The sequence below is a fragment of the Nerophis lumbriciformis genome, linkage group LG18 (genome assembly GCF_033978685.3).
Source record: "Nerophis lumbriciformis linkage group LG18, RoL_Nlum_v2.1, whole genome shotgun sequence".
NCBI classification, from domain to species: domain Eukaryota; kingdom Metazoa; phylum Chordata; class Actinopteri; order Syngnathiformes; family Syngnathidae; genus Nerophis; species Nerophis lumbriciformis.
This window is the reverse complement of record NC_084565.2, coordinates 21636763-21653737: the sequence shown is the minus strand read 5'-3', so window position 1 is coordinate 21653737 and position 16975 is coordinate 21636763. Positions and strand designations below refer to the sequence as shown.

Below are 16975 nucleotides of genomic sequence, written 5' to 3'. Positions count from 1 at the left end.
GTGTTTTATCCATACTTGCCAACCCTCCCGGATTTTCCGGGAGACTCCCGAAATTCAGCGCCTCTCCCGAAAACCTCCCGGGACAAATTTTCTCCCGAAAATCTCCCGAAATTCAGGCGGATCTGGAGGCCACGCCCCCTCCAGCTCCATGCGGACCTGAAGGGGGCAATGTTGTTGTAATATATTGAGTTGGAGGCAATAAACAGGCGAGGGGATGAAGTAGTCTCTTTACTGTAGACTTCAGAACAGACTCACACACTTGACGTCAACCAAAAAGTAACCCCAGTACGCTATAGCCAACATTCACCAGGAGATGGCAACAGACAAACATAGATCACAGAAATAAACAACCCAACCAAAAAATGCAGCAGCTCAATTAAAAAACTGTACTTAAGCCACATTCTTCTTTTTTTTAGTACTGAACTCTTAACCCTCATTTGTAAACAATAACATGCTTATTATACAAACAATATTTGTACATCTTTAACACAGATTTGTATACTGTCTTCAGAGATTCAGTTTTTTTTGTGGTACTCGAAACCTTTCTGGGTACCTGCGGATCACTGGTGGGGTTTTTGTTGTGGGTGATCTGGGTTCTGATGATGGCAACTCAGCAGCCCTTGAATCTGGTTCAATGATTAGACTAGTTTGTGTCTGACTCACTGATGGTCCTGATGATGGAACTGAAACAGCACTGTCCAGTTGTACTGATGGCACATTTTCTGCAACTGGTGGAGACTAGATAACTGGCAGTCTCTCCATGTTTTATCGCCATGGTAACATGTGATCCACATGCACTGTGCGCTGTCTCTGTCCCTCTTGATATATATATATATATATATATATATATATATATATATATATATATATATATATATATATATATATGTATATATATAAGAAAATACTTCACTTTCAGTGAATTCTAGCTATATATATATATATATATATATATATATATATATATATTTATTTATTTTATTATATATATATATATATATATATATATATATATATATACAGTATATACAGTATATATATATATATATATATATATATATATATATATATATATATATATATATATATATATATATGAAATACTTGACTTGGTGAATTCTAGCTGTAAATATACTCCTCCCCTCTTAGCCACGCCCCCAACCACGCCCCCCATCCCCCCACCCCCCACCTCCCGAAATCGGAGGTCTCAAGGTTGGCAAGTATGGTTTTATCGTTCATAGAAAATTTTAAAATTCCATTACGTTTTTTAAGGCGGTCTGTCATAACGTTTTTAGCATTCAATCAGACATTATTGTGATGTTTTGTATTAGTGTTCCTAAAAATAGATATACCGGCCCCCAGACACATTTTTTTCTCTAAATGTGGCCCCCGAGTCAAAATAATTGCCCAGGCCTGGGTTAGAGGTTTAGGCCCAGAGTTAGAGGGTTAGGGTTATAATAAGGCCATGCCGAATAAGGCATTAATAAGTACTTAATAATGACTAGTTAAGAGCCAATATGTTACTAATTTGCATGTTAATAAGCAACTAATTAATGGTGAATATGTTCCCCATACTAAAGTGTTACCTTGTTTTTTTACTGGTGCACAAAATGAACCGTGCATGAACATTACCTTGTTCAAAGAACAAAACCAACACAGTGCATAAACTCACAACAAATTAAACAACTGCAAATCAGTCTGACTTCTGCTGTTGTCGTATCCGTAATACGCCGATAGGGAGAAGTTTTTATTTACACGATGAGTCGGGTGTGTCTTGACCTCCGCCGAACTCCTGAGCCCGAGGGTTCGATCGAACCCAGGTTAAGAACCACTGGTTTAGTGTTTGGTATTTGGATCTGAGTAAATCAGGCCCATTCTGTAGCTAACAACCAAATTCAATGAATAAGGCAATGTCACTAGTTACAGGGGTGTCAAACTCATTTTAGCTCAGGGGCCGCATGGAGGAAAATGTGTGCACACGCGGGCCAGACTATTAAAATCATGGCATTAAAACTACAAAATAAATACAACTTCAGATTGTTTTCTTTGTCTTACTTTGGCCAAAAATAGAACAAACACATTCTGAAAATATTACAATAAAAATATAGAAAGAAATACCGGCATCGGAAAACTTTAGATCCATGAAGGAAAGAAGAAAGTGAATGATTGTTTGTAACTGAATACATTTAAATATGCATTAAAATGTGTTTTCTTTTGGAATTTTTTTTTTATGAATTAAGTAACGTTTATGAGAACCTTTTTCCAAAACACAATATAGAATGTGAGATATAACAGAATAATACATACCGTATTTTTCGGAGTATAAATCGCTCCGCAGTATAAGTCGCACTGGCTGAAAATGCATTATAAAGAAGGAAAAAAAACATATAAGTCGCACTGGAGTATAAGTCGCATTTTTGGGAAATTTATTTGATAAAACCCAACACCAAGAATAGACATTTGAAAGGAAATTTAAAATAAATAAAGAATAGTGAACAACAGGCTGAATAAGTGTACGTTATATGAGGCATAAATAACCAACTGAGAACGTGCCTGGTATGTTAACGTAACATATTATGGTAAGAGTCATTCAAATAACTATAACATATAGAACATGCTATACGTTTACCAAACAATCTGTCACTCCTAATCGCTAAATCCCATGAAATCTAGTCTCTTACGTGAATGAGCTAAATAATATTATTTGATATTTTACGGTAATGTGTTACTAATTTCACACATAAGTCGCTCCTTAGTATAAGTCGGCCAAACTATGAAAAAAACTGCGACTTATAGTCCGAAAAATACGGTACATTTATCATTTGTTTTCAAAACGTTTACAAAAAAGTGGGACCCCAAAAATGTACTGTGTTTTGCACGCACCAATACTTCATCAGTGTTGGCGCTAGGAATTTTCAAAATGGGGTCCCAGGGACCCCATCAAGTCATAAAAATGGGGACCCCGTTTTGAAAATTCCTAGCGCCAACACTGATGGAGTATTGGTGCGTACAAAACAGCAGCAGGCGGCTGTGGCCTGCGGGCCGGTTCTAATACTAATCAAATATCATCCCGGGGGCCATAGATAATTCATTCTTGACTTTGACACATAGGCACTAGTATACTAGCACAGAAAAAAAGTGCTGGAGCATGATGGAGCAGCGTGTACACATGATGCCCCCTTCACATTTCTGACTGCCCCCCTCATATATGCCTGTCTAGAACTGGACCTCGGTCTAAGTTACGACTTACTCAAAAACTTGTCTCGGACTGCAATTTCTTTGTAACCCAAGTATCGTGCATCTAGGAAAACATTCCAATAAAAAATAATTACAGAAGTTAAAAAGATGACCTGACTTGTCAAAAAAAAAAAACCCCCAGTGTAGGGTTGCACGGTATTAGTGACCGCGATACTAATGAATCATATTCGGTATTATACGGCCTCTGAAAAATACCGGTCCCCCCGCGCCCCTGTCGTCGTCACGTACTTACAAGCAGACACAGTGTGTAGACAGAAAAGGGAGAACGGATGCATTTTGGCTTAAAAACTAAAGATAAAGGTGAAATTATAACACTGAAACACCCTCAGGAAGAGGTGCTTTAAGACATGGCTAGCTAGTTAGCGGCTAAAGTTCAGCCACAGTCTGCAGTGTTTTAGCTACTTTTAAATCACTAATCCTTGCATCCATTGCGACAAATAAAGTAAGTTTCTTACAAGTATCATCCCTGCAGGACGAGGAATAGCTAAACATGCTTCACTACACACCCTAGCTCACCGGCGTCACAATGTAAACCAACACCATGGGTGGATCTACACCTGACATCCACTGTAATGATACCAAGTACAAGAGTGTATCTAGTCGATACTACTATGATTACATGGATATTTTTTTAGCATCACAAAATCTTTTTTAATTTTTTATTTATTTATATTATGTTTATAAACTCAGGAAATACATCCCTGAGGACTTTGAATATGACCAATGTATGATTCTGTAATGACTTGGTATCGGATTGATACCTAAATTTGTGGTATCATCCAAAACTAATGTAAATCATCCAAACAACAGAAGAATAAGTGATTATTACATTTTAACAGAAGTGTAGGTAGAACATGTTAAAAGAGAAAGTAAGCAGATATTAACAGTAAATGAACAAGTAGATTAATAATTAATTTTCTACCACTTGTCCTTAATAATTTTGACAAAATACTACAATAGAAAATGACAGAATATGTTACTGCATATGTCAGCAAACTAAATTAGGAGCTTTTTTTTGTTTACTTACTGTCATAACGGGGACTATGGGGTGTTTGTTTTCCCGAGATGCAAGTAAAGTTGGAGTGGACATGGCGTGAAGGTAAGTACATAATTTATTTTAACACTGACAAAAGGAACAAACTAAAGGTGCGCACAAGGCGGAAGAACAAACTTGGCTTTGAAAACAATAAACTAGCACTTAGGCAAAAGCTATGGACATGAAAACGAAAACACTTACTGAGACATAACAATAGACAAAACTCACTTGGCATGGAACTATGGTGACATGGGTAGCATGGGTAGTAGTGATGGGTCCGGCAACACCGATGCATCGGCGCATGCGTCGAGCTCATAGAGCGAAACCCTGTGTCGGTGCGCGTACCGCTTTTAGAAAGTCACGTGACCGATCATGAGCTGTTTTGGTCACGTGACCGATACGCGAACTGTGTCGCACTGACGCCTCCTCTGTGCCCTGTGAGCGGGTCTTTTCTACAGCCGGAGAAATAATAACTAAGAAGAGAAAGCGTCTAAAATTGAATACGTTGGAAAAACTGTTTTTTTTTAATAAAAATGTGTAAAAAAATAATAATAATAATTTCCAGGTCCACAAGCATCCTCATTCACAACACGTTCTCTTAGATTTCCATGTTATGATACATGTTCACATTATTTATTGACTGTATCTAAAAAAGACAAAAAATATATTTTTATTTAAATGAAGTTATGAAATAATCTTAAATGAAATACAATGACTTGGTTTATATTATTGTATATACTAGGTCAGTGGTTCTCAACCTTTTTTCAGCAATGTACCCCCTGTGATTTTTTTTTTAATTCAAGTACCCCCTAATCAGAGCAAAGCATTTTTGGTTGAAAAAAAAAGACAAAGAAGTAAAATACAGCACTATGTCATCAGTTTCTGATTTATTAAATTGTATAACAGTACAAAATATTGCTCATTTGTAGTGGTCTTTCTTGAACTATTTGGAAAAAAAGATATACAAATAACTAAAAACTTGTTGAAAAATAAACAAGTGATTCAATTATAAATAAAGATTTATACACATAGAAGTAATCATCAACTTAAAGTGCCCTCTTTGGGGATTGTATTAGAGATCCATCTGGATTCATGAACTTAATTCTAAACATTTCTTCACACACAAAAAAAATCTTTAACATCAATATTTATGGAACATGTCCACAAAAATCTAGCTGTCAACACTGAATATTGCATTGTTGCATTTCTTTTCACAGTTCTTTTTGACAGACATTTTAGTGACAAACCTGAGCTTGTGCTTCACTGAGTTTATGAACTTACATTCATATTTTGTTGAAGTATTATTCAATAAATATATTTATAAAGGATTTTTGAATTTTTGCTATTTTTAGAATATTTTAAAAAAATCTCACGTACCCCTTGGCATACCTTCAAGTACCCCCAGGGGTACGCGCACCCCCATTTGAGAACCACTGTACTAGGTCATAAAATCAGTGTCAGTTGAGTCGGTCCATAGGTTGCCTGTAGGGATTTTTAATGTCCAGCAGATGTCAGTATTTAGTGACACAGTATCAACACAGTATCAATACAGTTTTGCAATGTGTCGAAACGCTTCATGACGCCTCATCAACCCATCACTAATGGGTAATAGAGGGTAATCTTGGCATGAAGTGAGCAGAGGTAATGTCGCCAGACAGACTGCCTGGCAACTGCAAGCTTAAATAATACCGACATGATTAGTGACAGGTGCGTGAGTCCAAATGTGCAACAGGTGAAACTAATGGTTGTCACGGAAACAAAACAAGGGAGTGAAAAAGCAGGAACTAAGTGTCCAAAACCCAAACAGCACATGGCCAAACAAAAACATGATCAAAAGACATGACACTTACTACTAAAAGACAAGTTGTCTTGTATGTTCACTATTTTATTTAAGGACAAACTTGCAATAAGAAACATATGTTTAATGTACCCTAAGATTTTTTGTTAAAATAAAGCCAATAATGCAATTTTTTTTGGTCCCCTTTTTTTAGGAAAGCATCGAAAAGTACTGAAAAGTATCGAAATAATTTTGGTACCGGTACCAAAATATTGGTATCGGGACAACACTACCCCGGTGTATGTCTACAACGCCTCGTTTATCTATCCATACATGCTTTTTCTTAGCTGGAATTGTTGCCTGGCAACTTCTCTGGAATTTGGATCATGAGTTGCCTTTTTATAAAGGGAAAAATGACTTTATGGAGATGACTGCACATTCACCTCCTCTTGGAGCCATTAATTGACCACACTGTTGAACACACAAGAAGACCTTAGCAAAGCCAATGGAGTGTATGAATGCAAGCTCATCATAAGGCCATGCTCAATTAATGAGTGCGGCAGCATCACACACACACACACACACACACACACACACACACACACACACACACACACACACACACACGCACACGCACACACATTCTTGTATTTGTTACCTTCTCCGAAAAATGCCTACCTCTAGTATTATAAAAGTCGTAATTTATCTCAACGCAAGTTAAAACTGAACATTTGTGCAATACCAAAGACTATAAAAATGGGACCCATTACCTCACTGCTTGACACTCAGCATCAAGGGTTGAAATTGGGGGTTAAATCACCAAAATGATTCCCAGGCGCGGCCCCCGCTGCTGCTCACTGCTCCCCTCACCTCCCAGGGGGTGATCAAGGGGATGGGTCAAATGCATAGAATAATTTCGCCTCACCTGGTGTGTGTGTGTGACAATCATTGGCACTTTAACTTAACTTTAACTTAACAGTCGCAAATTTACAAGAAAAGCTTAACATTTTGGCAATTTTATGAAAACAGTCAAAATTTTACTCAACAAAAGTCACAATTTTATAAGACAACTTTAAAATGTTGGCAATATTAGAATAATTATCGGAATTTTACTTGGCAAAATTATGAAAACAGTCATAATTATGACAAAAAAAGTCATAATTTTACTCAAAAAATGTCTCTATTTTACAAGAACAACAAAACAATTGGCAATATTGTGATAAGTCACAATTTTATAAGATAAATGTCACAATTTTACTTTAAAAAGTAATAATTTTACATACAAAAAAATAATAATTTTGCATTAAAAAAAAAAATGTATGAGAAAATATTGCAATATTACAGAAACAGAAAGAATGAGATATTGTTCCCAAAAAACTCGACACATTGTGAATAAAAGACTGCTTTTAGCTTGTTTGTTTTTTAATTGGTTTTTAATCTTCATTATTTACTTCAAGTTATTACAGTATGTCCATCCATCCATCCATTTGCTACCGCACCCGGGGGGTGCTGGAGCCTATCTCAGCTGCATTCGGGCGGAAGGCGGTGTACACCCTGGACAAGTCGCCACCTCATCGCAGGGCCAACACAGATAGACAGACAACATTCACTCTATATAAAAAAAAAATAAAAAAATAAAAATGATATTGGCCAAAGGGGGCGCATTTTAATTTCTTACACACACTTGTTATTTCATATGTTGACCAGAGGGGCTCACTTTTAAAACAACACACATTCAATTTGAAAAATCCCTCATTTTTGGGACCACCCTAATTTTGATATATTTCACCACCAGGGGTGCAAATGAGACATTATCTATTAGATGCAATGGTTTTCCGTATTGGGACCATGATTTATGTCCTAACTTGTTCACACCTCCTCATATGGAAGGTACTTTTCTTTGTTGGTGTACAAGAACACACACGCACGCACACACACATACACACTTTCTTGTATTTTTTACCTTCTTGAGACCTCCGAAAAATGCCTACCTCTCGTATTTAAAGTTAAGTTAAAACTGAACATTTGTGCAATATTATGATAAAAGTTGGAATTTTACTCAATAACAGTCGCAAAATTTACAAGAAAAGCTTAAAATGTTGGCAATTTTATGAAAAGTTAACATTTTACTCGACAAAAGTCACAATTTTATAAGACTATGTCTCCCGGCTGGCCTGGGAACGCCTCGGGGTCCCACAGGAAGAGCTGGACAAAGTGGCTGGGGAGAGGGAAGTCTGGGCTTCCCTGCTTAGGCTGCTGCCCCCGCGACCCGACCTCGGATAAGCGGAAGAAGATGGATGGATGGATGGATGGATGGAACTTTAAAATTTTGGCAGTATTACAATAATTATCGGAATTTTACTTGGCAAAATTATGACAACAGTCATAATTACAGCAAAAGTCATAATTTTACTCAAAAAATTTAACTATTTTACAAGAACAACAAAAAAATTGGCAATATTGTGATAAGTCCGAATTTATAAGACAAATGTCACCATTTTGCATTTAAAAGTAATAATTTTACATAAGAAAAATAATAATTTTACATTAAAAAAATAATTTTACATTAAAAAAATAATAATTTTACGAGAAAATATTGCAATATTACAGAAACAGAAAGAATATCAGATATTGTTCCGAATTTTATAAGAAAAAAAGTCGACACATTGTGAAAAAGCCTGCTTCTAGTTTTTGTTTTTTTTTAATTGGTTTTTAATCTTCATTATTTACTTCAAGTTATTACAGTGTCTCTATATATAAAAAAATATATTTTTAATTAATTTTGGCCAAAGGGGGCGCATTTCAATTTCTTACACTCACTTGTTATTTCATATGTCGACCAGAGGGGGGCTCACTTTTTAGATTTCACCACCAGGTGTGCAAATGAGACATTCTCTATTAGATGCAATGGTTTTCCGTATTGGGACCATGATTTTATGTCCTAACTTGTTCACCGGTCCTCATATGGAAGGTACTTTTCCTTGTTGGTGTCTCAAGAAGGGTAGAAATACAAGAACACACACACACATACACATTCTTGTATTTGTTTCCTTCTTGAGACCTCCGAAAAATGCTTACCTTTAGTATTATAAAAGTCGTAATTTTACTCAACGCAAGTTAAAACTGAACATTTCTGCAATATTATGATAAAAGTTAGAATTTTCCTCAATAACAGTCGTAATTTTACAAGGAAAGCTTAACATTTTGGCAATTTTATGAAAAGAGTCAACATTTTACTCGACAAAAGACAACTTTAAAATGTTGGCAATATTACAAATAACTATCAGAATTTCACTTGGCAAAATTATGAAAACAGTCATAATTATTACAAAAGTCATAATTTTACTCAAAAAATGTCACTATTTTACAAAAAATGGCAATATTGTGATGAGTAAAAATTTTATAAGACAAATGTCACAATTTTGCTTTAAAAAGTAATAATTTTACATTAAAAAAATAATAATTTTACATTAAAAAAATAATAATTTTACATTAATTTTTTTTTATTTCACATTAAAAAAATATTTACATAAGAAAAATAATTTTACGAGAAAATATTGCAATATTACAGAAACAGAAAGAATATGAGATATTGTTCCCAATGTTATAAGAAAAAAGTCGACACATTGTGAGAAAAAGACTGCTTTTAGTTTGTTTCGGTTTTTGGTTTTTAATCTTCATTATTTACTTCAAGTTATTACAGTATGTCTCTATATGATTTATTTATGTTTTCAAATTAATTTTGGCCAAAGGGGGCGCATTTCAATTTCTTACACACACTTGTTATTTCATATGTTGACCAGATGGGGCGCACTTTTAAAACAACACACAGTCCCTCCTTTTTGGGACCACCTTAATTTTGATATATTTCACCACCAGGGGTGCAAATGAGACATTCTTTATTAGATGCAATGGTTTTCCGTATTGGGACCATGATTTTATGTCATAACTTGTTCACCGGTCCTCATATGGAAGGTACTTTTCCTTGTTGGTGTCTCAAGAAGGGTAGAAATACAAGAACACACACACACACACACACACACACACACACACACACACATCGTTGTATTTTATGCCTTCTTGAGACCTCCGAAAAATGCCTACCTCTACTATTATAAAAGTCGTAATTTTACTCAACGCAAGTCAAAACTGAACATTTGTGCAATATTATGATAAAAGTTGGAATTTTACTCAATAACAGTCGCAAATTTACAAGAAAAGCTTAAAATGTTGGCAATTTTATGAAAAGTTAACATTTTACTCGACAAAAGTCACAATTTTATAAGACTATGTCTCCCGGCTGGCCTGGGAACGCCTCGGGGTCCCACAGGAAGAGCTGGACGAAGTGGCTGGGGAGAGGGAAGTCTGGGCTTCCCTGCTTAGGCTGCTGCCCCCGCGACCCGACCTCGGATAAGCGGAAGAAGATGGATGGATGGATGGAACTTTAAAATTTTGGCAGTATTACAATAATTATCGGAATTTTACTTGGCAAAATTATGACAACAGTCATAATTACAACAAAAGTCATAATTTTACTCAAAAAATGTCACTATTTTACAAGAACAACAAAAAAATCGGCAATATTGTGATGAGTCAGTATTTTATAAGACAAATGTCACAATTTTGCATTAAAAAGTAATAATTTTACATAAGAAAAATAATTTTACATTAAAAAAATATAATTTTACATTAAAAAAATTATAATTTTACGAGAAAATATTGCAATATTACAGAAACAGAAAGAATATCAGACATTGTTCCGAATTTTATAAGAAAAAAGTCGACACATTGTGAAAAAGACTGTTTTTAGTTTTTGTTTTTTTTATTGGTTTTTAATCTTCATTATTTACTTCAAGTTATTACAGTGTCTCTATATAAAAAATAATAATAGTAATAATTTTAGCCAAAGGGGGCGCATTTCAATTTCTTACACACACACTTGTTATTTCATATGTTGACCAGAGGAGGGCTCACTTTTTAGATTTCACCACCAGGGGTGCAAATAAGACATTCTCTATTAGATGCAACGGTTTTCTGTATTGGGACCATGATTTATGTCCTAACTTGTTCACATCTCCTCATATGGATGGTACTTTTCCTTGTTGGTGTCTCAAGAAGGTAGAAATACAACAACACACACACACACACACACACACACACACACACACACACACACACACACACACATTTTGCAAAGCAGTAAAAATATTACTGCTGCTTTAAATCAAAGCGAATGCTTCATCTTAACTACTTGACATAAGAACCTGTTTATCGATCCCAGTGTGTCAAAAGTGTGAACATTAAAGCATAAAAGTACAATTGAAAAACATAGAACCCACTGTCATATGATTAGTATTAAAAGGTATACGTTTGCACTTTATATTTCTTTTACCTTTTTTGCCTCGTGTCCGGCGCCAAATGTACGGCTGTATCTTTCATTGTCGTCCACATTTATTCAAACTATTTCCAAAGCGAGATAGACGCAATTGCTTATATTGGCGGCACCTGGTCGCCATCTAGCGGGTAGACTTGTAACGGCAAGCAAGGGGCACTGTCGTAAAATTTGAATAAAAAACACCGTCCCAGTTGACGGCAGAGTGTGCCTCTGCAACATGGCCGCCTCACTGTTGTGTCGTGAGACGCAATGCAGGTATTTGTCATCCATCCATCCATTTACTACCGCTTATTCCCTTTTTTTGGGGTCGCGGGGGGTGCTGGAGCCTATCTCAGCTACAATCGGGCGGAAGGCGGGGTACACCCTGGACAAGTCGCCACCTCATCGCAGGGCCAACACAGATAGACAGACAACATTCACACTCACATCCACACACTAGGGCCAATTTGTCATGATAAACGGATATATTGTCATGTAGAAACGTATTTAAGTATAATATGAGATGTTTTTTTTGATACTTTACAGGGTGAGCTCAGTCCTAAACAGAGACGTAAAGCAGTATGGGAAGAAGTACATGTTTGACAGCAATGAAGAGACATGCTGGAATTCAGACCAGGCAAGCCATTTATTTTTTTTCTAGCAAATATACTGTGCTGTCATTTTATGGCCGTTAATGTTTTCATTTTTTTTCCAGGGTGAACGTCAGTGGTTGGTTTTGGACTTCCCCCAGCCGATTATGGTGTCTGAGTTAAAAGTTCAGTTTCAGGGTGGCTTTTCAGCCAAAACATGCAGACTGGAAGGTAAGATTTGCAGACTGCTTAAAGGCCTACTGAAATGCGATTTTCTTATTTAAACGGAAATAGCAGGTCCATTCTATGTGTCATACTTGATCATTTCGCAATTTTGCCATATTTTTGCTGAAAGGATTTAGTAGAGACCATCGACGATAAAGTTCGCAACTTTTGGTCGCTGATAAAAAAGCCTTGCCTGTACCGGAAGTAGCAGACGAGTAGCGTGACGTCACAGGTTCTGGAGCTCCTCACATCTGCACATTGTTTACAATCATGGCCACCAGCAGCGAGAGCGATTCGGACCGAGAAAGCGACGATTTCCCCATTAATTTGAGCGAGGATGAAAGATTTGTGGATGAGGAAAGTGAGAGTGAAGGACTAGAGGGCAGTGGGAGCGATTCAGATAGGGAAGATGCTGTGAGAGGCGGGTAGGACCTGATATTCAGCTGGGAATGACTAAAACAGTAAATAAACACAAGACATATATATACTCTATTAGCCACAACACAACCAGGCTTATATTTAATATGCCACAAATTAATCCCGCATAACAAACACCTCCCCCCTCCCGTCCATATAACCCGCCAATACAACTCAAACACCTGCACAACACACTCAATCCCACAGCCCAAAGTACCGTTCACCTCCCCAAAGTTCATACAGCACATATATTTCCCCAAAGTTACGTACGTGACATGCACATAGCGGCACGCACGTACGGGCAAGCGATCACATGTTTGGAAGCCGCAGCTGCATGCGTACTCACGGTACCGCGTCTGCGCATCCAACTCAAAGTCCTCCTGGTAAGAGTCTTTGTTGTCCCAGTTCTCCACAGGCCAATGGTAAAGCTTGACTGTCATCTTTCGGGAATGTAAACAATGAAACACCGGCTGTGTTATCCGGCACAACAGTCAGGGGGTGTATTCTACGGCGGGGGTGCGTTATCCGGCACAACACCTGCCGCAATACACCGCTTCCCACCTACAGCTTTTTTTATTTGCTGTCTCCATTGTTCATTGAACAAATTGCAAAAGATTCACCAACACAGATGTCCAGAATACTGTGGAATTTTGCGATGAAAACAGACAACTTAATAGCTGGCCACCATGCTGTCCCAAAATGTCTGACGTCACGCGCAGGCGTCATCATACCGAGACATTTTCAGCAGGATATTTCGCGCAAAATTTTAAATTGCACTTTAGTAAGCTAACCCGGCCGTATTGGCATGTGTTGCAATGTTAAGATTTCATCATTGATATATAAACTATCAGACTGCGTGGTCGGTAGTAGTGGGTTTCAGTAGGCCTTTAAAATCATTATTTTCTGCTCTATTCTCTAAAATGTGAGTTTTTCCTACCCTGTCGTTGTCTGCAGGTTGTTTAAAAGGTGGAGAGTTTACAGTGATGAGTCATTGTTACCCAGAAGACAACAACTGTCTTCAGATATCCTTTATCTCAGTGGTTCTTAACATTGTTGGAGGTACCGAACCCCACCGGTTTCATGTGCGCATTCACCGAACCCTTCTTTAGAGAAAAAAAAAATCAAATTCAAGACAAAGTTATGTTTTTGGTAACACTTTAGTATGGGGAACATATTCTAAGTAACAAAGACTTAATTTAGAGTTTTTTGGACACTAGGGGAACATATTCTAAGTAACAAAGACTAATTTTAGAGTTTTTTGGATACTAGGGGAACTAAGTAACAAAGACTTACTTTAGAGTTATTTGGTTAGGGTTAGGGTTAGAGGGTTAGAGTTATAATAAGGCCATGCCAAATAAGGCATTAATAAGTACTTAAAGCAAGTAATAAATGGTGAATATGTTCCCCATACTAAAGTGTTACCATGTTTTTTTACTGGTGCACAAAATGAACCGTGCATGAACATCACCTTGTTCAAACAACAAAACCAACACAGTGCATAAACTCACAACAAATTACACACCTGCAAATCAGTCTGACTTCTGGTGTTACCGTATCCGTAATACGCCGATAGGGAGAATTTTTTATTTACACGATGAGTCGGGTGTGTCTTGACCTCTGCCGAAACCTTGAGCCCGACTCACCGAACCCCTAGGGTTCCATCGAACCCAGGTTAAGAACCACTGCTTTATCTAATGTAAATAGTAAGCTCAGATGTTTTCATCCAAAAATAAAACTTAAATTTAGTTTTTCCTATTATATGATACCTAAATATAAGTTGCAAGGCAAACCCGTGAGTTCAGTCCAAAACTGGGAAGCAACCGATATGTGTGTATTTCTAAAAACAGCATTGCATTGCTATCATATTGACTAGAGCAGTGTTTTTCAACCTTTTTTGAGCCAGGGCACATTTCATTCATTGAAAAAATGCGGAGGCACACCACCAGCAGAAATCATTAAAAAACGAAACTCAGTTGACAGTAAAAAGTCGTTGTCGCAATTGTTGGATATGACTTTAAAGCATAACTAAGCATGCATCACTATAGCTCTTGTCTCAAAGTACTGTATTTTTCGTAGTATAAGTCGCACCGGCCGAAAATGCATAATAAAGAAGGGAAAAAACATATATAAGTTGCATTGGAGTATAAGTCGCATTTTTTGGGGAAATTTATTTGATAAAACCCAACACCAAGAGTAGACATTTAAAGGCAATTTAAAATAAATAAAGAATAGTGAACAACAGGCTGAATAAGTGTACGTTATATGAGGCATAAATAACCAACTGAGAACGTGCCTGGTATGTTAACGTAACATATTATGGTAAGAGTCATTCAAATAACTATAACATATAGAACATGCTATATGTTTACCAAACAATCTGTCACTCCTAATCGCTAAATCCCATGAAATCTTATACGTCTAGTCTCTTACGTGAATGAGCTAAATAATATTATTTGATATTTTACATTAACGTGTTAATAATTTCACACATAAGTCGCTCCTGAGTATAAGTCGCACCCCCGGCCAAACTATGAAAAAAACTGTGACTTATAGTCTGAAAAATACGGTAGGTGTACTGTCACATCACACCATGACTTATTTTGAGTTTTTTGCTCTTTTCCTGTGTGTAGTGCTTTAGTTCTTGTCTTGCGCTCTGATTTTGGTGGCTTTTCCTGTTATGTTGGTGTTTTCCTGTAGCAGTTTCATGTCTTCCTTAGACGCTATTCCCCGTATCTGCTTTGTTGTAGCAATCAAGACTATTTAAGTTGTTGCTATCCTTCTTTGTGGGGACATTGTTGATTGTCATGTCATGTTCGGATGTACTTTGTGGACTGCGTCTTTGCTCCACAGCAAGTCTTTGCTGCCGTCCAGCATTCTGTTTTTGTTTACTTTGTAGCCAGTTCAGTTTTAGTTTCGTTCTGCATAGCCTTCCCTAAGCTTCAATGCCTTTTCTTAGTGGCACTCGCCTTTTTTTAATTTTTGGTTTAAGCATTAGATACGACGAAAAACCCTCGTCGTCTCACACGACGTGTTCCCAACATCTACAAAGCAAATAGCTACCGGCTGCCACCTACTGATATGGAAGAGTATAACACGGTTACGCTGCCGAGCTCCAGACAGCACCGACACTCAACAACGGCACATTATTTGCAGACTATAATTCCTTGTTTGCAAAAAATATTTTTACCCCAAATAGCTGATATTACATAATCTCCCACGGCACACCAGACTGTATTTCACAGCACACTAGTGTGCCGCGGCACAATGGTTGAAAAACACTGGACTAAAGAATCCTTGACGTTTAAGTGCATTTGTCATAAAAATATGTATATGACTACCGTATTTCCTTGAATTAGCGCCGGGGCGGTAATTAATTTAAAACCCCTTCACACTCCGGCGCTTACCAAAGGCATGCGGTAAATTTAGGCCTGCGCTAATTAATTTACAACCTCTTCTCACTCCGGCGCTTACCAAAGGCATGCAGTAAATTTAAGCATGCGCTTATAAATTTGAGTGTGATGTAAGGATACCATCATGACATTGCTTAATGCCGCAATAAAATTTAAAGCACAATGAATCATGCCGGGAGTTCTTTTTGTTTGGGTCTGAAAAGACAATTAAAATAACATTATTACCGCCTGTTAGCAGGTTTTCGTAGCTCATGATTTGTTTCTGAAATGTTACTCGTACAACTGCATCAAAATGACTGATATTTGACACACGCAGCTATATTAATAAAACATTTTTTCAAAATAAAGCGCTTTGAAAGACGCAAATCCAACAACAAAAAGTCAGCTCTCCACCACTAAAAACTAACACAATATTAATAAGAATTGCAATTACCGTATTTTTCGGAGTATAAGTCGCACCGGAGTATAAGTCGCACCTGCCAAAAATGCATAATAAAGAAGGAAAAAAACATTATGCAACTTTCATAAACTATGAAAAAAAACTGCGACTTATAGTCCGAAAAATATGGTATATAAAACGTAGTAGGTGCGTGACTTACCCGGCGGTAATTCGAGTCATACGCTAATTATTTTGCGAAACGAGTTTGACCCGGCGGTAATTCTAGGCATATGCTAATTATTTTGCGAACGAGTTTGACCCGGCGGTAATTCTAGGCATGCGCTAATTATTTTGCAAAACGAGTTTGACCCGGCGGTAAATCGAGGCATGCGCATACTACGTACCCGGCGGCAATTCAAGGAAATACGGTAGTTTTAGGACCTCAAGAACAGCAGCAGGCCCTTTTTATTTAGAGAATCTTTGACTAGCGTAAAGATATTGCTTCTGTT

At 37.0% G+C, this 16975-nt stretch overlaps 1 protein-coding gene across 3 annotated transcripts in view; it reads left to right on the top strand.

The window, feature by feature from the left end:
- The window catches only part of nr2c2ap (nuclear receptor 2C2-associated protein), a 38376-nt gene that overhangs the window by 20506 nt on the left and 895 nt on the right, over positions 1-16975 (top strand). The window contains exons 1-4 of one of the 3 annotated variants that reach the window (XM_072915081.1): positions 11600-11721; positions 11992-12082; positions 12161-12266; positions 13632-13736. In XM_072915081.1, the coding sequence (XP_072771182.1) occupies positions 11684-11721; positions 11992-12082; positions 12161-12266; positions 13632-13736 (340 nt within the window). In that variant the 5' untranslated portion in view covers positions 11600-11683. Of the gene's footprint in view, positions 1-11599; positions 11722-11991; positions 12083-12160; positions 12267-13631; positions 13737-16975 lie in introns of those variants that run through there. The other 2 variants (XM_072915079.1, XM_072915080.1) reach the window with 2 other exon arrangements.